This window comes from Oryzias latipes, chromosome 18 (assembly GCF_053564925.1).
Source record: "Oryzias latipes strain Hd-rR chromosome 18, Olatipes_Hd-rR_3.1".
NCBI classification, from domain to species: Eukaryota; Metazoa; Chordata; class Actinopteri; order Beloniformes; family Adrianichthyidae; genus Oryzias; species Oryzias latipes.
This window is the reverse complement of record NC_136254.1, coordinates 32,838,235-32,861,062: the sequence shown is the minus strand read 5'-3', so window position 1 is coordinate 32,861,062 and position 22,828 is coordinate 32,838,235. Positions and strand designations below refer to the sequence as shown.

At 41.7% G+C, this 22,828-nt stretch overlaps 3 protein-coding genes and 2 long non-coding RNA genes across 9 annotated transcripts in view; all 5 read left to right on the top strand.

Annotated features, from left to right (window-relative positions):
* Positions 1–588, top strand: part of tec (tec protein tyrosine kinase) — a 38,366-nt gene extending 37,778 nt beyond the window's left edge. For all 5 annotated transcript variants that reach the window (XM_023966087.2, XM_023966088.2, XM_078935825.1 and 2 more), the window contains one exon: positions 184–588. In XM_023966087.2, the coding sequence (XP_023821855.1) occupies positions 184–252 (69 nt within the window). In that variant the 3' untranslated portion in view covers positions 253–588. The remainder of the gene's footprint in view (positions 1–183) is intronic.
* A 1,575-nt stretch (positions 589–2,163) lies between these two features.
* On the top strand, positions 2,164–5,133 carry LOC105356328 (uncharacterized). Its single transcript, XM_011487230.4, has 3 exons — positions 2,164–2,245; positions 2,599–2,952; positions 3,808–5,133. Exons 2-3 carry the CDS (start codon positions 2,599–2,601, stop codon positions 4,453–4,455), a joined length of 1,002 nt encoding a protein of 333 aa, XP_011485532.1. The 5' UTR covers positions 2,164–2,245; the 3' UTR covers positions 4,456–5,133.
* A 3,463-nt stretch (positions 5,134–8,596) lies between these two features.
* Positions 8,597–12,996, top strand: LOC105356329 (endonuclease domain-containing 1 protein-like). Its single transcript, XM_011487231.3, has 3 exons — positions 8,597–8,695; positions 9,714–10,061; positions 11,641–12,996. Exons 2-3 carry the CDS (start codon positions 9,714–9,716, stop codon positions 12,331–12,333), a joined length of 1,041 nt encoding a protein of 346 aa, XP_011485533.1. The 5' UTR covers positions 8,597–8,695; the 3' UTR covers positions 12,334–12,996.
* Positions 12,997–14,888: 1,892 nt separating this feature from the next.
* Positions 14,889–15,668, top strand: LOC144987012 (uncharacterized). The gene is made up of 4 exons (XR_013650858.1): positions 14,889–14,922; positions 15,037–15,071; positions 15,254–15,315; positions 15,472–15,668. It is a non-coding gene; the product is annotated as an uncharacterized LOC144987012 (long non-coding RNA).
* A 3,124-nt stretch (positions 15,669–18,792) lies between these two features.
* On the top strand, positions 18,793–19,333 carry LOC144987014 (uncharacterized). The gene is made up of 3 exons (XR_013650863.1): positions 18,793–18,875; positions 19,050–19,080; positions 19,195–19,333. It is a non-coding gene; the product is annotated as an uncharacterized LOC144987014 (long non-coding RNA).
* The last annotated feature ends 3,495 nt before the right edge of the window (positions 19,334–22,828 follow it).

Sequence of the window (22,828 nt, the reverse complement as noted above, 5' to 3'; positions counted from 1 at the left end):
GCTTTGGCCGTGTGACAGATTACTTCTTCTTTAGATCCGTTTGAATATTTTTATTTTAAATAAACGACTCCCCAGTGAAGCTTTAGACACGTGCAGACTTTTATTTTGGACTGAAAGGTTCATGTTCCCTCTAAACCTCATCATTGTCTCTGTTCTGAATGACTGAAAGTTCTCCGTCCACAGAGACCCGAGGACCGGCCCAGCTTCTCCAGACTCTGCGTCATGCTCTCCGACACTCTGGAGGACGGCTGACCTCCTCCACGCTGCCTCTGGTGGCCACATCACGCTGATGCCAGCTTCAGTAGAACCGACCGATGAAGAGGAGAAGTGAAGCAGCTGATTTCCCGCCGAGAACTGCCAGCAGTTCAGGAAAACGTTGGATCAGGAGGTCAGGCAGAACGGCTGACCCGGACGAGCCGCTCCATCACAAGGTTCTGGTTCTGTTAAAGAGGAACAGATGTGTAGATTTTTGCTGAAGATCCTCACAAAGTCTAGATTTTTTTGATGCTGTTGTTTTTCTCAAAGATCATGTTTTTTGATGTTTTGTGTCATTTTCACAACCTTCTAATAAAGCATTGAAAACTAAAAGCAGGAGGGATTTTCTGTGTGATCTTGTGGAACCTTACGGGGGTCAGAACGGCACCAAAGTAGATTTTGACCTCATTTCAGTCAGACAACTCATGCAGTAGAGATTAATTTATTTTCCATATTTTTCTCTTAGTTTGGCATAAGACTCCGTTCAGATACAATAAACAAAGATCTCCATAGAAAACTCCGGGTATAAAATTACCCTAACGGAGCTCACAGGTGGTGGGGGGACAAACGCAGAGCTCGTGGAAATGGATGAAGAAGGCGTAGAACACACACCAGGTTCTGTAAGTCGGACCTGGAACAGGTGAGTTAATTGGACTGAACCACCTGTGGGGAGGAGTAAACAGATAAACGCACCGCTGAGCTGCCAGCCTGAAATCCCCCCAGGGTCGTTCATTTAAAGTATCAGGGCCCCCACATCCATGTGGGTCTTTGTAGACATGAAGAACTTTCTGATCGAGAAAGTCCAACAGAACAGACGCTGGTGGATGTTTATACTGGTTTTCTGCCTTCCTTTGAGGCCTAAAGGACTTTATTCATTCACACACTGATGCACTAACCTGGAACCACCAGGAACAACATGAAACAGTGTCTTGGCCAAGGACACTTCAACACATGGACGAGAAAGGCAGGAACCGGCCTGCTCTGCCTCTGCACCACAGCAGCCCTAACAGTGATGCAACACAGAACCAGTAGAGGGCAGTGTCACAACTAACGTAGTTAAAACCCTTTTCAGGGCACTCACTATCATTCTTTCTGATTTTTGCTTTTTTCTGATTTTGCTATAATTTATTTTCATTATCATATCTTCTGATTTTCACCATAGTTTTTTCTGAATTAACATTACATTATTTTAGAAAAAAAATAAACGAAGATCATCAGTTTTATTTATTTTTTATTGAGTATAATACACTTCCACATTGGGGCTATAAACATGTTTTTCTGTTTTAGAAGTTTTCTGAAGAATACAGTGTTGCGGGCAGAGAGAACGTTGCTCATGTCATAATTCCTGTTTATCGCTATGTTTAGAAAAATACCACAGTTTTCATGCAGGTCATATTACTTTGTTGTACTGTAGTGTCGGTCACGTAAATGTTTGGTCTGCTGTCGGCGTTCCACAGGCTGCAGGGGTCACTGTCGGAGCTGGCATCACAGGGAATTATGGGATACAATCCCCTTTGCCTGCTTTGGTCAAAATACGGTTGAACACGGTGTTTCTTTTTGCCTACAGGTCCTTTCATCTGGCAGTTCTGTTGTTTCACCCTTAGTTATTTCTTCCTGTTGTGTTTACTTCTTTTTAGCACCATGAGTGTGGGAAGGGGAGAGGATGATGACACCTGTGCGATGTACAATGTTTAGCGTGTCAAAATAAAAGCTTAGCGTGGACATGTCACGTCTGTCTGCCTCCTGCTACAGTGTTAGTCCATCACATTTAAATGAGCGGTTCATGAGAAGTTAATCTGACATCAAACCGGTGTGTGACACAGTGAAGATTAGGGACCGCTGATCTAAATCACCTGAGTTTCTTGAGAAACTTCCTTTTTCTGCTTTACTTCCTTCACAGTCACAAATAAAAGGTTTCCAAGTTCTCTTTTTTCAGAACATTTGAAGAAATCTGTGAAGCAACAAAGATAGAACAGAACTCAGTTTGAAGGTTTGTTTTAGTCTCTCTATATCTGTTTTTTGTTCTTATAGAATTTAATGTTCTTTTTTTTCAATGTAAAGTTCAATTGTTAGCATTTTAAATTCAGATTGGTGGTAAACATTTCAACAGGACATTATTTTTAGTCTATGTTTTATTTTTAATCCAAGAAAATGGCAGAACGAGGTTTAATTTTGGATTAGCAAAAACCAATAATAGTTTATCTGTTTTATGTTCTCTTTATAACTGTGACTTTTTTTGCATTATTTTCAACAAAAAAAACTGTTTCAAAACATAATTTTATTTAATTTTAAATGTTCCATTTTTGGTGATTAGTGACCTCTTTCTTTGTCTTCTCTGGACAGATGATGTTTCTGCCTCTGGGGTGTTTTCTGCCCCGCACAGCCTTCCTCCTCCTCCTCCTCCTCTTCTTCTTTTCGTCTTTCAGGCCCACACAAACTGAAGTGGTGAGGTCCATTTTGAACTGTGCCGACTTCCTTTTGAACCAAAGTCCTCCTCAAATTCCAAACATCCTGGAGGACGGGAAGATCCTGGACCAGAACCGATACAAGCCCATCTGCCAGACCTACAGGAACACCAGAACCTTTCTGACGATTTATGACACCACAGAAAGGATCCCTGTGTTTTCTGCTATCAGGTTTGTTCAAGACCAAAACCCTGAAGGAAGACCCAAAAACAACTGGATGATTGAACCTCAGGTAACCTCAATAAAAAACACGTTTTATCAACATAGAATTTAAATACTAGAACAAGCTAAACTCGCGTTCAGCCTCTAGTGTTCACACTGTACAAGCAGGGAGGGGCTTCTTTTTCTTCTTCTCTTTACTTCTACACTTAGATGAGGCTTGGTGTGACATTTTGTCATCGTGGATTTGGAAGCCACCTACAACGCGTGAGGCTGGTTGCTTCCAGGTCTTTGTCTGACGGGGTGCTTGGATTGGCCGGGCTGCCGAGCTCTGGGGTGTGGGGTGCCGGGCCTCCTGCCCCTGCTGAAGCATTCTATGTGATCAAAAAGCACACTTTCAGTCAACCCACCTGCCTATTTACTTTTACACAAATATGGGCATGGGCACAGTTTTTACACCCTTCTTGAAGAATATTGTACCTCAAACGCAAAAGGGGTTTATACAAATTTATACTCTGCTTAGCTGTTGGACGGGACAAGTTAGGAAATAAAACATACAGACAGCTTCTGTTCAGAAACATTTACACATCGTCAAATCACATCTCCTGCTGGCCGACAAATTCGGGCGCCCTGTGGCTGCGCAGCTTTGTCATGACCTTTTCCCCTCCTGACCACGCCAACAACTGTCAAAGAAATGGGGCGGCAGCAGCTAATCTGGAAGGATTTGCTGATGCCTCCCCACCACACAGCAGCAGTCGTACATGTAACCGTAGCTTAAACGGTGTCGGAGGTTGGAGGAGTAAATTCTGTTTGGTGTTTCAGACTTCTCCCACTAGAGGGAGCTTTTGTCAAGAATTTTGGAGGAGAACTGTTTATGTTATTTTGTGTGTCCATTTATATAAAGATGTCAACTTTTCTGCTTTTACAGCTTGAAAATAAATCTCCTAACAAGAACATGAGAAGGGACTATAAGAAACAAGGAGCCTACAAAGACCAAGCGTCAAATTTTGATTACAAAAGCAGTGCAATATATGACAGAGGTCATTTATGTCCACGCTCCTATGGCTCCACCCCAACGGCCAAAAACTCCACCTTCACCCTGACCAACATTGTTCCACAAGTGAAATCGTTCAACGGTGGAAGCTGGGAGAAGATGGAGACCTGCGTTAAATGTTTCATGGAAAAGTTCTGCAAAAACAGCAATGGTGTTACTGAAGGCTACGTGGTGACTGGAGCACAGAGCGGTGACAAATATCTCAATAACCGGGTCAACATTCCCTCCCTCATGTGGTCGGCGTTCTGTTGCTATAGTGATGACCAAAAGGCGTGGTTAGCAAGTGCGCACTGGGGTGAGAACGTTCCTGATGAGCCCAAAGACAAATATCTGCCGACAAAGAGTCTGAACGATCTCAACGAGGCTATGGACAAGCTCTACAAGGATCCGAAGGAAAAAACCTTCAGCGTCTTTCCTGGAACAAAGTGTCCTCCAGAAATGAATGTCGCCATGTCTTACCCAAAGTTAGACAAGTCCTGCAAATGCCCCCCGCCTACCTTTAAGCATAGGCAGACCAAGTAGATGGTCTACAATATTTTTTATCTTTGGTTAAAAAAAAAGGGAAAGCTTTTTCTTGGGTTTTTATACTAATTAACTACGACAACTCACAACCAAAACATAAAACTGATCAAATGTACAGTAAAAAGCTGTTTTCTACTTCTGTGAAGCGTCCGGACAAACCAAAATAATAAATAATTACATAATCATTGCAGGACCTGAAATGAACAGTAAATACTTGGTGTTGGGCTGTCAGAGCTACAATCATTCAGCTTCTGAACTGTGAGTGATTGGAGAACACAAAAATAAATAGTAAGAACCGGAGAATCCGGATGCAAAATATGATCATAAACACATCTATAAGTCAAATGTCAGAAGTCAGAACTCTGGCTCCCCCTCTGGTCATCGGCAGGAACCGTCTTCAGAGTACTTCCTCTCCCAGCAACCCCAGCGCACACTTCCTGGATGCCGCACACCTGACTGTCAATCATCAATCAACCACAGTCTACTTAAGCTCTGCACTGAGCCTCACTCAGTGTGAAGTATTGTTTGTGTTACTCTGCCTTCATTAGCGAGTGTCATATTTGAATCTGATCTTCTGTTTGCCTGCCCCGTCTCTCTTCTGATGATCTCATGCCTGTTATTGACCCTGAATTAGCTTCGTTGACCTTTAGCTGACCTAATAAACCTGCTGCATTTGGATCCAGCCGTCTGCCTGTTCTTGTGACATCTAATAATCAATAACAATTAATCTATAAGAGTTTTGTTTACAATAACACAATCATGTTGAAGCATGAATGTGTTCATTCATATTTTTTTGCTAAAAACAAAAAAATGTAAATGGAAAAGATTTCTCATGTTAGGAAAGTTTAGACACATTTTTAAATATAAAGATTCTCATTTGTTTGTCATTTAAATCATTTTTTCATCATTTTTTTCTGTCCTTTCATTCACTTTTATTTGATTGCTTGATTTCGTTACATTTTTTTAAATCTAAAATACTATTGGATTTGTCTTTTTAAAATCTTTCTGTTAAATCTGTAAATCCTCTAAAGTGGAGTTCGCTTTCAAAAAGTGATAAATAAAAATTCCAATCAGGAAGATCGACAGTCCGTCTGGAGCTCTTGGCTGCTGCTCCCTCCCTCTACATGCCACTCACCCTTAGACCTTCATTCTGACCAATAGCTAAATGGCCCACATTCTTCTCAGCCAATCACCATCCTGTTGTCCCCTTTGGACTCAGAGGTTCGTGGCTCCACATTCCAGACGGTGCCAGGCTCTCCTTCGCCATGAGTGCTGCTGTAACACGGTCCACGGAAACGAGTGTGTCCTCACATTATGACATCACAAAGTGAGGAACCGCCCCTTCCAGGAAAAGTCTGTGCTGCCAGCCCCGCCCCCAGGCTAACACACACTCACTTTCTCCATTGAGCTAGCAGCGATCGGCTAAAATACCTTTCAGGCTTCACACATAAAGATATAAAACTGTAATCTTTTGTGAGGAATAAACAACAAGTGAGGAACATTTAGGAATTGTAACGAAATTTATTGGATATTTCTAACCTTTTTCACAAATAAAAAACTATAATAGTGGGCAAGCAAATTTATTCCGCATTGGAGACACACCAAACTTGTGGAAGGAGGAGCTCCGGTCAGGTGAAACAGACCGGAACCTGGCAACAATGCTAAATGTTCTGTTTGGCATAAAAGCAACACAGCTGAACACACCATCCCCACTGTCAAACATGGTGGTGGCAGCATCGTGGTTTGGGCCTGCTTTTCTTCAGCAGGGACAGGGAGGACGGTTAGAATTGATGGGAAGATGGGTGGAGAAAAAATACAGGAGCATTCTGATGGAGTCTATTTTGATTTTTGCCATATTATCTAATCTTTGCAATAATCTTTTCTGATTTTGGCTATTATTTCTGATTTATGCCATCTTTTTTTCACTTTGATATTTTCTGATTTTTCAATATTTTTTTCGGATTTTTGTTGTCATTTTTTTCTGATATTTGCTATATGTCATGTTTACTATGAATGAAAACAGACCTGGTTGCTGGACCCCAAAAGATCACAGACACAGGGATCGAAATAGTCACTGATTTATTGCCCAATGGAGGAGTTTGAGACTCAGTGGAAGAGGAAGTGAGAACTGGATGCAGTCCAAGAAGGGGAGTAAAGCACTCCTCTGTTCTGTAGCGATGCGTAGTTCACTTTTGGAGCGGCCCAGCGGTGCTTGTCTTGAAGGATGGTGGTGGCGGCTGCATGGCATAAAGTCGTGGCGTGGCTGGAGGTCAGGAGCTCAGGAGTAACCAGACAGAGAGAGTTGATGATGTATCACCACTAGTGGACCCGACACTAGTGGTGATACATCATGTTGACAAGAAGGCAAACGTGAGTACATGAGAGAGCGAAGGTCTAGATATAATTTCAGGTTATTAGATAACATCAAACCAAGAACTGCAGCATAACTGAAAAGAACTGGTGATGAATACTGGAGCAGGTTCATCTAGCAGTCAAAGCAGAGTGCTGATGGGGAGAGTACCCACAGCTGGGTTCCATTTGGAAGGGTGGAACCCAAGGAGTGGGTTCAATCTGAACACCTGAAATTCTGCTACAAAAGTTAAGTTAAAGTCCCATTAGCTTTGTTCTCTGCATCTGACCCCTCCCATGGGGGAGTGGTCACGCTTGAGAGCCATTTGGTGGTTAAACCCCCCAATCCAACCCTTTATGCTGAGTGTCAAGCAGGGAGGCACTGGGTCCCATTTTTAGAGTCTTTGGTATGACTTGGCCTGGATTTGAAATCACAGCAATCCAGTCACAGGGCGGACACTCTACCACTAGGCCATTGAGCTATGACAAAAGTCTTAAAAGGAACATTGCATTTGTAATGTACCAGCCTGAACATTAGAAATCTGAATTAATAAAGAATGATGTCATCTTTCCTTTGGAAGTAACAAGTAAAGATCTGCTCAAATGTTGGCTTTTTTCAGAATAATTTAGCATTTTGTCTCAAATCTTTTTTGGGGCAAACTTGTATAAAAGTTTTTTTTTTAAATACCAAGATGCATTTCTCTGCCACGTAGAAACTCTGGTGGTCTTTGGTCTGGTGACATTTTCCTCTGCATGATTGTAGTCATGAGTCTTAAATGCACAAATATTATTGTCCTTAAACTGCTGACAGGGTTTTAGATCAGTGATTTTAACCTTTTTTGGCCACGACACACTTTAACCTTAACAAAAATCCTACGGCACACCAGCATCCAAAAATTATAAAAGGAGAAACTCAGTCTATATTGATCTACAGTCTCTCCACAATCTAATGCGCATTTTTGTAATTACTGTGGCAGAAAAAGCTTGAAGCTGCAGCTGTTTTTTCTAAAAGATGGAATAAAAGTTAAGTTAGAAGATTTAAAAACTGTCTGATGTGTGTTTGTTGTTGTTTCAAGATGTTTAGCAATGAAGACTCATTGTGCGCTGAGATGCTGTCACTTTAACCCAATGCATCATGGGAGATGTAGTGATGTCAGACAGACTCTCGTCTCTGAGCTTCATGGTTTTGTTGACTTGTTCCACGGTCTGACACTGGATTCTGTGGGAAGCTACACCGCTAAAGACGAGCTTTAGCTGGTATTTTTGTTAGTACTGAGCCACTTTATGAGCAGATTCAGAACAAGGAAGTGAAAACTTGAACCACCTCTGATTGGTCAGACTGATGACATGTGATTAAGACTCCAAGAATGATTGGTGGAGACAGTTATAGGGGCGGGACTTCTTCGCAAACAGCTTTAGCTGCAGCCAAATCGCGGTACCGTTATTCTTATCAAAATGTCTTTAATAGAATCAAATAAACACAAAGAAAAAAGTATTTTACGATCTTTCACATTCCTAACTACTCAGTGCTTTATCAGTGTTTGTTTGGATGAACACAGAGCTGAAATCCTGGAGATGGAAAATGTTTTTAGATCAGTGAATGAGGGCAATTTCCCACGGCACACTGGTTAAAAAACACTGCATTAGGGGACCAATTCTTGAATAAATACACATTTCTAAAACCTTCATGTTCTAATGTTCTCTAGTTAGAAATGTTAAGTTCTACGCAGCAGACAAGTTTAATCATCTAAATCATCTGAGTTTTTTGAGAAACTTCCTCTTACTGCTTTACTTCCTTCTCAGAAAAATAAAAGGTTTCCAAGTTCTCTTTTCCCTGAACATTTGAAGAAGTCAGTGAAGCTACAAAGACAGAACAGAGGCGACTTTGAAGGTTTGTTTGAAGTGTTATTTGTTCTATTTGTATAATGTTCTATTTTTAATGTAAAGTTCAATTATTGGCATCATTAGCATTCAGATTGGTGGTAAACATTTCAACAGGACATTATTTTTGATCTATGTTTTTTTTTAACCCAAGAAAATGACAGAATGAGGCTTAACTTTAAAGTAGGAGAAATGCTTCGTCTGTTTTTCTTTCAACAGTTCTGCTTTTTTGCCATTTTTGTCAACAAAAAATGATTTCAAAAGATTTGATTTGAAATGGTTTCTTTCAAGCAATCAGATAAGAATAATACACAAAAACAATACAATCATCAGTTATACATTCATGCAATAACTAATGAAACTTATTATTATGAGACATATTAATAAATATTGCTTGAAAGGGGGTGGAATGAAGCAAATTTATATAATCCCACCCCATTATACTATAACCATTTATTACATGATTTATCAATATCCGGTTCATAACTTTTATCAGACAGAATTAAGAATCCTGAAATATCAATAAAGCACATGACAAAATATGAATTACTTAATTATTATGTGAAAAATAACTTTTAGAAATCAACATGGCAAATGCAGATCAGGTATCCAAAATATATGCAAATTATGTCACTTAGAAAAGTCATTTATATGATTAATGAAAATAATACTATATCAGTAAAATAGACATAACACTGTTTCAGAAATCTTCATAGCAAAAATTGCTCAGGTATCAAAAGTTAAAATATGTGCAAAATTGTTTTACATTAGGAAAAGTCATGAATCAATTTTTTCATTTTTTTGAGCAAGTGAAGTATTATCATTAGAAATAAATCAATTTAACGATTTTTAATATTTGATTAAGCATTTATTATTTTTTTATTTTTAATGACAAGTTAATGCTGTTGAGTAAAATGAAAAGGGTCCATAATCTGTCAAATGACCAATGTTGGTAAAAGATAATTTTGTTTAATTTTAAATATTCCTTTTGGTGATTTGTGACCTCTTTCTTTGTCTTCTCTGGACAGATGATGTTTCTGCCTCTGGGGTGTTTTCTGCCCCGCACAGCCTTCCTCCTCCTCCTTCTCTTTTTCTTTTCGTCTTTCGGGCCCACACAAACTGAAGTGGCGAGGTCCATTTCAGACTGTGCCGACTTCCTTCTGAACCAAAGTCCTCCTCAAATTCCAAACATCCTGAAGGACGGGAAGATCCTGGACCAGAACCGATACAAGCCCATCTGCCAGACCTACAGGAACATCAGAACCTTTCTGACACTTTATGACACCAAAGAAAGGATCCCTGTGTTTTCTGCTATCAGGGTTGGTCAAGACCAAAAAGCTGGAAAAAGACCCAAAAAATGGATGATTGAACCTCAGGTAACCTATATATATATACATGTTTTATCAACATAGAATTTGAAGTTAATTAATTTGCAAGTTTGTCAGCAAAACGCAGGCGCCAGCGCTGCTACATTTGTAATCGGGAGGTGTCAGTTGGATTTCATTTGGAGGTTGCGCGGTTGCAATCCAGTGGCAGGCGGGTGGCATTCCAGTGGCAGGCGGGTGGCATTCCAGTGGCAGGCGGGTGGCAGTCCAGTGGCAGGCGAGTGGCAGTCCAGTGGCAGGCGGGTGGCGGGAAGTCAGCAGCACCATCATTGACTGAGGGTCTCTTGGGAGGGTCTTCAAGAACCCCATTATCGTCTGATCTTTGGCCGATTTCACACTGCTGCCCTCCAGCCCCCCCCCCCAGCCCCTGTGCTGCCATCTCATTGCCACCCTCCAATTTCTAGTGATTGGAACTTAACGACGACTGTTGACGTGGGCCACAGAGTCTTGGCAATGTTTAGAGGTCAATCTGGCGATCCCGGCCACTGTGAGTCCCGCATATAAACACAGCTGTGCTTGGAACGCTTGGACCTTCGTTTTAGGCACTGAGGCTTTGCTGTTGATGTGTTTTTGAGAGGCATGTTGTCTAAAAATTACAACTTGTGCAGCTTTTTATATGCTACCGGGCAGCTGGTGGCCGCTGGCACTTGACATGGACAGCTGTCCAGGCAGTGGCGAGCCTCTCATTTGGCCACCAGTGTAGGTCTTAGAGCATTGGGTCTGGGCCGGGAGCGCCTTGGGGTGGGGTGGGTCCCTGCCCTGGCGGGGGGCTCTTACTCTGCGGCTCTGGAGTTCCTCCTACTCCATGCTCGGGGGGGCTGCCAGGTCTAGTCCTCAATCGCGTTGTGTGGGGTCCAGTGCTCGTGAGGGTGGCTGCGTCCAGGTCTTTGTCTGACGGGGTGCCTGGATCGGCTGGGCTGCCGAGCTCTGGGGTGTGGGGTGCCGGGCCTCCTGCCCTTGCTGGAGTATTCTATGTGATCAAGAAGCACACTTTCATTCAACCCACCTGCTTATATACTTTTACACAAATATGGGCATGGGTACACCCCTCTTCAACAAGATTCCACCTCAATTACAGAAGGGGTTTATACAAATACAGTCTCTGTTTGTCTAAAGATCCATAAACCCCCATTGTAACAGTAAAATCTGTCCAACACAAGAGGCTTTCAGCTCTGACCTGCTCCGCTGTTGGACAGGACAAGTTAAAAAACAAAAAAACATACAGGCAGCTGCTGTATGGAGACATTTACACATCGTCCAATCACATCTCCTGCTGGCTGATGGCCCGAATTCGTCATGACCTTTTCCCCTCCTGACCACACCAACAACTGTTAAAGAAATGGGGCGGCAGCAGCTAATCTGGAAGGATTTGCCGATGCCTCCCCACCACACGGCAGCAGTTGTAAATATGACCGTAGCTTAAACGGTGTCGGAGGTTGGAGGAGTAAATTCTGTTTGGTGTTTCAGACTTCTCCCACTAGAGGGAGCTTTTGTCAAGAATGTTGGAAGACTGTTCATGTTATTTTGTGTGTCCATTTATCTAAAGATTTAAACGTTTCTGCTTTTACAGCTTGAAGATGAATCTGCTGACAAGAACATGAAAAGGGACAATAAGAAACAAGGAGCCTACAAACACCAAGCGTCAAATTTTGATTACAAAAACAGTGGAATATATGACAGAGGTCATGTATGTCCAAGCTCCTATGGCTCCACCCCAACGGCCAAAAACTCCACCTTCACCCTGACCAACATTGTTCCACAAGTGAAATCGTTCAACGGTGGAAGCTGGGCGAAGATGGAGAAATGCGTCAAATGTTTCATGAAAACTTTCTGCAAAAACAGCAATGGTGTTACTGAAGGCTTCGTGGTGACTGGAGCACAGCCCGGTACCGGAAAACTCAAGAACCGAGTCAACATTCCCTCCCGGATGTGGTCGGCGTTCTGTTGCTATAGTGATGACCAAAAGGCGTGGTTAGCAAGTGCGCACTGGGGTGAGAACGTTCCTGATGAGCCCAAAGACAAATATCTGCAGACAAAGAGTCTGAACGATCTCTACAAGGATCTGGGGACACCAACCTTTAGCGTCTTTCCTGGAACAAAGTGTCCTCTGGGGACGACTGTCTCCAAGTTTTACCCAAAGTTAGACAAGTCCTGCAAATGCCCCCCGCCAGTTTCAAACAGAAGCAGACCAAGTGGATGGTCTAAAAACAATTTTTATTTATTTTTTTATTACTTTATTTTTATTAGTTTTTGTTACATGTAAACAAAAGAAAAACCACAACAACAATCAAAAACAAGGGTCAATTCTAGGTGCTTCTTGTGTCTATTTGTTGTAAAGTGTCCATTTTTCTCATTTTCGGTGTAATTGTGCCTCTTGCAGTCTCAGCCTGTATGTTATTGTTTCCTTTGAATAGATGTTAATTGTTGAAGTTCATTGCTCCTTTGATGGGATGGACTTACAGCCCAAGTTCCTGGTCAATGATTTTTTCGCGGCTAGTGACATAACTTTACATAAGTATTCCTAAGAACATATATAAATAAAACAGTTCTGGTTCCAGAGGATTTGTATATCCCAGCACTTTACATGCTACATCACACACCATCTTCCAAAAACCTGTCACATTTGAACACTTCCAACATACATGAGAATGGTCTACATTTACTTCTCCACATCCACACCAACAGCTCTGATTTGTTTTTATCTGTTTGTTCTTCAGTTTCGGTGTTATAAAAAAATCGTATAAGCTTCTTCCAGGCGAACTCTCTCCATGTTTGTGATCCAGTGGTGGTATGGTGGTGTCTCCACATGTCTGACCAGTCCTGCTGAGGTATCTTTATGTTTAATTCTTTTTCCCAGTTACATTTTACTTTTAAAGTTGTGTTTTTGTCATACTCCATTAAAGATTTATATAGCGTACTAATCACTTTAGAATTGCTGTCTCTGTATGCCTTTATTATTGTTTGAATGATCCCACCCTCATCCCCAGAAGAGCCACTGTGTATCACAGTCTTATAATCAAAGTCAAAGTCAACTTTATTGTCAATTCTTCAAATGTGCATCACATACAATGAATCGAAATTCCGTTTCTTGCTCTCTCGTGTCTGTTCAGGAGAAGAAAAATAAAAAAGTATATGTATAAAATAAAATAGAATAAGTAGAAAGAAAGAAAAAGATACAATTTACAACGTTGAGCAATTTGCTATTAAAAGTGTGAGTGCACTTAAGGCAGTGTCTCAAAGCAGCGGGGGGGGGGGGGGGGGGGGGGGTCATTTGAGCACTGTTCATGGGGGGAGATGGGTGGATGGAAAGGGTGTTTGGCATCCTGATGGCCTGGTGTGTGAAGCTGTTTCTGAGTCTAGTGGTCCGGGAGCGGAGGCTCCTGTACCTCCTCCCCGAGGGCAGAAGGCTGAACAGGTTGTGTTCAGGGTGGTGTGTGTCCTTGATTATTGTTAGTGCTTTGCGGGTGAGGCGGGTGATGTATAAGTCCTGCAGGGAGGGGAGTGGTGCTCCAATGATTCTCCTGGCTGTGTTGACTATGCGCTGCAGGGTTCTCCTGTTGCTGTGTGTGCAGCTACCATCCAACACACTGATGCAACTGGAGAGGATGCTCTCAATGGTTCCTCTGTAGAATGTGGTCATGATGGTTGGTGAGGCACCTGATCTTTTTAGTTTTTGCAGGAAGTAGAGACGTTGTTGACCTTTCTTTGCCAATGATGTGGTGTTGGCGGTCCAGGAGAGGTCCTCACTGATGTGAACCCCCAGGAATTTTGTGCTGCTCACTCTCTCCACAGCAGTACCATCAATGATCAGTGGCAGGTGTTGAGTGTTGCCCCTCTGGAAGTTGACAACAATCTCCTTTGTCTTGCTGACATTTAGCAGGAGGTTATTGTCTCTGCACCATTTTGTCAGCAGATCCACCTCTTCCCTGTAGTGGGTCTCATCGCCCTTGGTGATGAAAACCACCAGAGTTGTGTCGTCTGCAAATTTCACAAGGTGGTTTGTGCTGTGGGTTGTTGTGCAGTCATGTGTCAGCAGGGTGAAGAGCAGCGGACTAAGCACACAGCCTTGAGGTGCCCCGGTGTTGAGAATGATTGTATTTGAGGTGTTGTTGCCGGCTCGTACTGTCTGTGGTCTTTGGCTGAGGAAGTCCAGTAGCTAGTTGAAGATGGGGGTGTTAACACCCAGCTTGTCTAGTTTGCAAATGAGTTGCTGTGGTATTATTGTGTTAAATGCAGAGCTGAAGTCTATGAACAGCATTCTCACATATGCGTCCTTTTTGTCTAAGTGGGTGAGAGCTGGATGGAGAGCAGAACAAATGGCGTCCTCTGTCGATCGTTTGGGTCGGTATGCAAACTGAAAAGGGTCCAGGGTGGGGGGAAGGGTGGATTTTATGTGTGACATGACTAGCCGTTCAAAGCACTTCATGATAATGGGCGTTAGTGCTATGGGGCGGTAGTCATTGAAGCAGGATGGTGATGGTTTCTTTGGCACAGGGATGATGGTTGTAGCCTTGAAGCATGATGGGACGATGGCTTGCTCCAAGGAGATGTTAAAGATGTCTGTGAAGACGTCCTTTAGCTCTTCTGCGCAGTCCTTCAGCACACGGCCTGGGATATTGTCTGGACCCGCTGCTTTCCGTGGGTTGATGGTGGAGAGTGTCCTCTTCACGCTGGCAGTTGTCAGGTGCAAATGTGACAGACAGGGCTGTGGGTGGTAGTTTGTCCCTCATGGTGTTCCATAGATGAACATTCATGGCCAGCACCTGTTTGTTGAGCTGTGATTGGCTCACAAGGCTGATAAATAGCAGCAGTGGGAGTTCCATCTAGGTGCTGGTTTCCTGGTTTGGCCTTGGTGGGTGAGCTTGACATGTGGACCTTTTTTACTAAAGCTTTTAATCATTTGAGTCCTTTTAAAGTTTTTAAGCATTTGAGTTTGCAAGATTTTAAACTCTATTTATATTAACAGGTGGTGGCATGATTTCTGACCCTGGGGCATGAGAGGTAATATAAGGGTTTGTAAAACATGTGTTTTTTCCCAGGGGAGAACTAACTTATTTTTCTTTTCCCAGCAGAGTTGCCACTGCTGTTTTGCTTAGCGTTTTTAGTCATTGTTTTTAATGTTTTAATCAAGCTTGACACCCTTGCTTTTATCCATTTTTAAACTGTTTTGTGCTCGTTTTTAGTATCTTGGTGTCTGGACCTGACTGAAGGTGGCTGCCTCCTCCTTTTATCCTTATGGTAGCTGGTGGGTGCCATATTTAGTATTGTGTAAGGGGGACCCCCCTGTTTTCAGCCCGTAAATTAGTGGTGACCTGCTCAGGTGCACCTCTTCTGTTTTGTATTTTCTTTTAATCACTGTTTGGGTTGTGGTGGGTTTTGTTTGCATTTGGGCCCTGAGCAGGTACTCCTGGTGAGAGTTGGATCAGAGATCTCCCTTGGTGGTGTTTGTGGCTACCCGCCGGTGCAGTGGGGCTGAGTCGATCCAGGAGGCAGCCGCCCTCATGCAGTGTTGGAGTGCGGTCCAACTGTCCGAGTCTATTTTAACTTTCTCTTTTATGGAATTTGTGTCAAGTTTTTAATAAATTGTATATTCTTAACCTTTATGAAATCCAGTCTCCATTTGGGGTGCACATGTAAGAGGGCGTTTGGTCACACAGAGTTTGATCCTGGGGGCAGGGGGGCGTCTTCTGTGGGTGTGTGCTGTTTAGTACTTCAAAGCGTGCAGGCTTGTAGTCTGTGATGGCCTGGATGCCCTGCCACAGGCTCCGTGCATCTCTGCTGTCGTTGAAGTTGGAAGAGACTTTGTGCATATAGTCCTTTTTTGCTTTCCTGATGCCCCGGGACAGGTTGGCTCTTGCTGTTCTTAGGCCAGCTTCATCCCCTGCTCTGAAGGCCTTGTCTCTGCCTCTCAATAGCCATTTGACTTCCCCTGTCAGCCAGGGCTTCTGGTTGGCTCGAATGATGATGGTTTTTGTGTGTGTCACATCATCGATGCACTTTGTGATGTAGGAGGTTACTGTGTCTGTGTACTCCTCGATGTCTGTCAGGTTGTTGTAGGTGGCAGTTTGTTTAAACATTTCCCAGTCTGTTGTTTCAAAGCAGTTCTGAAGGGCAGAAGATGCTCCCTCTGGCCACACTCTTATTTTCTTCAAGACAGGTTTTGCAAGTTTCACCCTTTGTCTGTATGCAGGCGTTAGCATGACACTGAGGTGGTCTGATGTTCCGATGTGGGGGAGGGGGGTTGCTCTGTAAGCTTTTTTGTGAGGAGTGTAAACAAGGTCCAGTATGTTGTTTCCTCTTGTTGGAAAGTGCACATGCTGATGAAATTTTGGTAGGACTGTTTTGGGATCAGCGTGGTTGAAGTCTCCGGCGAGAATGATGAAGCCATCTGGATGTGCTGTTTGTTGTTCACCAATGGCTGGAATAGTTCATTTAGCGCCGCATTTCTGTCACTGTTGTTGGTTGTCGGGGGGATGTATACTGCCAGTAATAAAATCGCAGTGAACTCCCTCGGCAGGTAGAAAGGACGACACTTCAGGATCATGAACTCCGCCCGCGGTGAACAGTGTTTGCTCACCAGCTGAGCGTCCCGGCACCATGCGTCAAGAATGTAAACACAGACCCCGCCGCTGCGTGTTTTTCCTCCGTCTACGATGTCTCTGTCCGCCCGATAGCACGTTAGTTGTTCCAGTTGCATGGCAGAGTCGGGAATGTTGTTGTTTAGCCATGTTTCAGTGAAGATGAACACACAGCAGTTACTCGTTGTCCGGTTTGCTGATCGGAGTAGACGAACATCATCCATCTTGCTGTCCAGGGACCTCACGTTAGCCAGAAGTATAGATGGTATGGCTGGACGAGTTGGGTTAGCTGCCAGTCGGGCTTTGATACCTCCACGATGTCCCCTCCTCCTTGTCCTTGCACACCGTTTTCGGTGCGACCTTCCTGGGGTGGGCGCGGCTGGTGAGTTCCGTGTAGTGGTTTCTGGCTGGCGTAGTAGTCCCAGCTCTTCCAGTATCCCTGGTTTAATGTCCAAAACATCACATAGTTTGCTGTTTCTAATTTCCAACAGTCTTCGTCGACTGTACTTGTGTTTTGTTGTAACATCAAAAAGCATCATAAATAGAACCAAAAAGAAATAAGAAAAATAAAAATAAGATAAGCAAAAAATAAATAAATAAACGCAAACAAAAATAAACACAGACACGCGCACTGAGAGCACGGGGCCGCTGCGACTGCTCGCGCCGCTCCCTACTTAGTGCATCTAATCTGTAGATTAGATGCATAGTTTCTCATTTGTAAATTTCTACAAAAAAATCCAGATTTTCAAAGTGAAATTGTTTAGCCAACTTCTCAAAACTCTCCAGCTGTCCATCCTTCTTTTCTAACAAGCACCATGCCGTTATTCCTTTTGTAGTCCAATAATTAAAGGTTTGGTCATATTCTGCTGGTTTAAATTGCCTATCATGTGCTACACATTTTAATTTTTTGCACTATTTAGGATTTTGCAGTAATTTGAACCGTACATTTAGTGTATGATTTGTTATGGGATTTATTTTCTTTGTTTCATATAGTTCTTTATCTCCATTAATATTTTGAATGGGTTCTTGTAAAGTTTTAGATTCTATATTTTTTTCCATTTTCCAGTATACTGGGGATTACACCAGCAGTAAAAGTATCGTAGTTGTGAAGCGGTATAGTATTCTCTCAGCTTTGGAAGTGCCACACCTCCTTTATTCTGGATCTTTTATTGTCCCATATGAATCTGGTTTTGTCCCACAGTGTAAATTGCGTGTTACAGACCTGTGTTGGTAGAGCCTGAAAGAGAAATAGAAACTGGGGCAAAATGTTCATTTTTACTATTTCAATTCTAGAGCAGAAATCTAGTGGAAGTGTTGACCATTTTTTAATGTCTTTTTGTATCTTTTCTTGTACTACTGAATAATTTTTACTGTTTATATTTTGAAAATCTTGTGTTATTTCCACACCTAAATATTTTAATGTTTTTCATATTACAATTGAATTTAAAATAGTTTCTAATACCTTGAGAGGGAACGTAATTGAATTTTAAAATTTGAGTTTTGTAAATATTTATTTTATATCCAGATAAATGTTTAAATGTTTCCAATATGTCCATAAAATGAGGAATTGATGTTTCTGGTTGTTCGATGTACGCTATTAACCCCTGTGCTATCCTAGGCACTTTGACGTTAGGAGTTGGGTCATCTAGACCCACTAGACAGTGCTCTGAACCTTTTTTCTTCAATGATTTGTGATCTTCACTGGTGTCCATGGATTACATGAAATCTTTCCACCTTTATCCACCTTTGTCATGGTGGGGAGAACCCGTCAAAGTAAGGTGGGGGGGTCATAGGATAGCACAAGGGTTATGTCATCAGCAAACAATCCTATTTTGTGTTCAACTCCATTCAGTGAAACTCCTTTAATGTCAGGTTTTTCATGAATTGCCTGTGCCAGACTCGATAAAGAGAGCAAACAGAGTCGGGGAGGGTCCACAACCCTGCCTTGTGGATCTTTCCAATTTAAATGTTCCTATTAAATTCCCGTTTATTTTAATTCTAGCCGTTGGTTGTGAATATATTGTTTTTATTATTTCTACCGATTTGTTAAATCCCATTTTTTCTAGGACTAGTAATAAAAATTTCCAAAAGCTTTTTCTGCATCTATACTTAAGAGAACTGTACTTCTATGTTCTCTTTGGGCTCTTTCAGTTCTATGCAAGGTTCTCCAAATGTTATCGTGTGTCTGCCGACTCTTTAGGATTCCCGTCTGGTCTTCATCGATAAGGTCAGGAAGTAATGTATTTATCCTATTACAAATTATAGATGTATAGATTTTGTAATCTGTGTTTAGTACTGAAATAGGTTTATAATTAGCACATGACTGTTTGTTTTCCCCCGGTTTTAATATAGTTGAAATTATTGCTAATAACCATGAAATAGGCCTTTTATTATTTTGTAGGGTCCAGTTCAGAGATCTGCGTAAAATTGGGGTAAGTTTCATTTTAAATGTTTTATACCATCAGCTGGGAAGCCGTCGCTGCCTGGTGATTTATTGTTTTTCAGAGTATTTATAGTTTTTAATATTTCCTCTTTTGTAATTTCAGCTGTGAGCAGTTTATTTTGATTCAATCCAATAGATGGTAGATCTGTATTTTCTTTTATCTTGGTCACAAGCTGAGAGAGGCTGGGAATATAGTATTTTTTAGTAGTGAATATTTTTTGGATTTCCTCTGGGCTATTTGTTACTTTATTAGTTTCTGGATCGATAACTTCATAAATTGCATTTAGCACCTGTTGTTTTTTATCTAAATTTTGGCTAATAATTTCGTTGATTTAGGCCCTGCTTCCTGAAAACTTTTGTTCAAAATAACTGTTTTTTTCTAATTCTTCCTCTAACACGTGATTGATTTGTTTTTTAATGTTTTGTATTTGTGAATATATTTCTGTTGTATTTGCTTTTATGAACTGTTATTCAAGTTCTTTCAATTTTGTAGAATATTCTTCATACTTTATATTTCTATTTTTCCACAACCATATTGTTTTTGCTATTAGTTTTCCCCTCATTACTGCTTTAAGAGTATCCCATAATACTGTGGGGTCTGCGGCTCCGTTATCATTTTCCTCCAAATATGGTTTTATATCAGTTTTATGTCTTTTATATTTGGGTCAGTATTCAAAATACCAACATTTAATCTCCACGTTGTTTGTTTTTTCCTGTTTGAAATATTTATTTCTGCTGATATCAGATTTAGAAATGAAAAAATAATCTATTTATAATCATTTATATAATAATCTACTTTGTGACTTGGGGAGTAATGTGTGTAACCTTTCTTATGGGGATCATCAATCAGTCCTAATACTTCTATGGATATTTTGACAAATTTGGTGACAGTCTTTTTATGTTTGTGTATGCTAGTGGTGTCTAACCTGAAGTGTAAGGCTACATTAAAGTCTCCACCGCAGATTAATATCCCCTCAGCTTCCACAGGAATTACATTAAGCAAAGATTTAAAAAAATGTTTATTGCTTTCAGGTGGGGCATATACATTGCCTATTGTTAAAACTGCGTCTCCCATTCGTCCTTTTACTGTAATGTACTGCCCGTCCTTCCCCTTTATCACTTTGTCAATCTCAAAGTTGGTTTTGTTGGAAATCAAAAAAGCAACTCCTCGTTTACGACCTTGTTTATATGAACTGAAATATGTATTTCTGAATTCTAGTTTTTTAAGTTTCTCATGTTCTTGGTCATTCAAATGGGTTTCTTGCAATAGAGCTAACTGTATTTTTTCCTTTCTTAATTTTTGTAGAATTATCCCCCTTTTTTTGGCGTGGTTAGCCCATTCACATTCAGTGAGGCAATACTCAAACTATACATTTATTAATCCCTTCATATCCATGCACCTAGATAGTGGACAACTCAATGACCAACTAAAAAACAAATGTAAAGAACTGTACAACCTGATCATAAAAAAGAACTCTGACTTCCACATGGAGATGGTCTCCGTCTCTCCTCTCATGTCCCTGTTGGTGGGTGGGCAGGGTGACCTCATTCCAGATGGGGGTCTGCCGCTAGACATGAGTCTGGAATTGTCCAACATTCCTCTGTCTTCAGTCTTTGAGCTCTGCCTCGGCATTGTGGCTTGAATCGGCTCCATTTGCAGATTCCATGTGGTTATTTCCTCTGGTATTCCTGAAGACTCTCCTGCGCACGCCGCGCTGTCCCTCCGACCCGCTGCCATCTCTCCGCTGCTTGGGTCCGGTCCGGTCCCCTGGTGCTTTCGCTGCTCGGTGGATTGACATCAATCCCCCCTCTTTAAATCCTGTGCAGCTTCCACCGCACAGTTGTAACTCTGGCTTGTAAACTTGTAAACATACAGCCAAAGCAACTCAGGAGTTTATTAAAGCAAAGAAGTGGAATATTCTTGAACGGCCAAGTCAGTCACCTGATCTTAACCCAATTGAGCAGCATTTCACTTGTTGAAGACTAAACTTCAGACAGAAAGGCCCACAAACAAACAGCAACTGAAAGCCGCTGCAGTAAAGGCCTGGCAGAGCATTCAGAAGGAGAAAACCCAGCATCTGGTGATGTCCATGAGTTCAAGACTTCAGGCTGTCATTGCCCACAAAGGGTTTGCAACCAAATATTAGGAATGACCATTTGGTTTTCAGTTATTTCATTTTCCCAATTACTTACCAACCCATGAAATGAAGGGATTGTGTTTAAAAAATGCTTTAGTTTTTCACATTTTTATGCAATCTTTTTGTTCAATCCATGGAATAAAAGCTGAAAGTCTGCACTTCAATGGCATCTGAGTGGTTTTATTTAAAATTCACTGTGGTAATGTACAGAAACTAAATTAGAAAGTGTCTCTGTTCAAATATTTATGGTCCTGACTGTATATACAATACATCTATCTTTGTAAAAGTTCGGATGTTGTTTGTTTTTGTGGATGAAATGCAGTCACACCGCTCTAAGATGACTTCAGGAAATGGGTCTGAGTCAACGTTTCTATGGCAACTACTGCCACCAAGCAGGAGTGACAGTAGTCCACACCCCTTCCACTGAAAATGGCTTGAGAGAATTTGTCAAACGTTCGAGGTTGGGGGCCAGCAGGCACCACATGCTTTTCCTGAGGCATCCGATTGGTCGAATTAGAACTTAAATAACTTCAAATAAAGAAAAATATCAAGAAAAAAATAGGATTTTCAAGAAGATGTTAAAAAGATGTAGTGAATGAGTAAAGGAAGTCTACAAGATTTTGGCTTCTTGGAGCCACTTCCTGTTTGGAAAGCGAGGGGGAGGAGTCTCTCAGTCCAGCTCTGCACCACAACCTTTACACAGGAGTTCTATTTTCATTCTGCGGCAAGAAGCCGGAGAATCGGAATCAGGTCCAGGTTAAAAAAAGAATCTTCCGTTGTGCCTTCAAGATAAAATGTATTAAAATGTTATTTTATATTTAAGGTAACAGGCCGTCAAGATAACTTACCGTAACACTACACAAAAATAAAATAACTGCCATCCCTTTTCGCCGTGGAGAAGAACTCAGTCAGGAAAAAGAGTTTTGGATGAGCGAATACAGCAGGAAGAAATGTGCAATAAGTCACAGCATCCTTAAAAACAGGAAGCCCAGGTGTCAAAATAAAAGCGAGGGCAGGAATTTGGTCTAAAACCAACACTTCTTATTAAAAAATAAAAATACTGGGCGCGCAAAATGATTCTACCCCTTTCCTTTCAATGCAGCAAACTCTCTCCAGATGTTCAGTGAGGATTTCTGAATGATCCAATGTTGACCTCAATGACAAATGATGATAAATAGAATCCACCTGTCAATCAAGTCTCTGTATAAAGGCTCCTGCTCTGTGAGAGTCTCAGAGGTCCGTTTAAAGCGCAGAGAGCATCATGAAGAGCAAGGAGCACACCAGGCAGGTCTGAGATGCTGTTGTGAAGTTTAAACCTGGATTTGGATACAAAAAGATTCCCCAAGCTTTAAACATCCAAGGAGAACTGTGCAAGTGATAATATGGAAATGGAAGGAGTATCAGACCATTACAGATCTACAAAGACCAGACCGTCCGTCTAAACTTTCAGCTCAAACAAGGAGAAGACGGATCAGAGATGCAGCCAAGAAGCCTATGATTACTCTGGATGAACTGCAGAGATCTGCAGCTGAGGTGGAGTGTCTGTCCACAGGACAACAGTCAGTCGTGTACTGATTGGAGAGACACACCAAACCTGTG

Bases quoted from the DNA above. Each gene is read 5' to 3' on its own strand.
- LOC105356328 (XM_011487230.4), top strand. From the start codon at position 2,599: ATGATGTTTCTGCCTCTGGGGTGTTTTCTGCCCCGCACAGCCTTCCTC. The intron at 2,953-3,807 runs GTAACCTCAATA...CTGCTTTTACAG, and splicing joins ACTGGATGATTGAACCTCAG to CTTGAAAATAAATCTCCTAA.
- LOC105356329 (XM_011487231.3), top strand. From the start codon at position 9,714: ATGATGTTTCTGCCTCTGGGGTGTTTTCTGCCCCGCACAGCCTTCCTC. The intron at 10,062-11,640 runs GTAACCTATATA...CTGCTTTTACAG, and splicing joins AATGGATGATTGAACCTCAG to CTTGAAGATGAATCTGCTGA.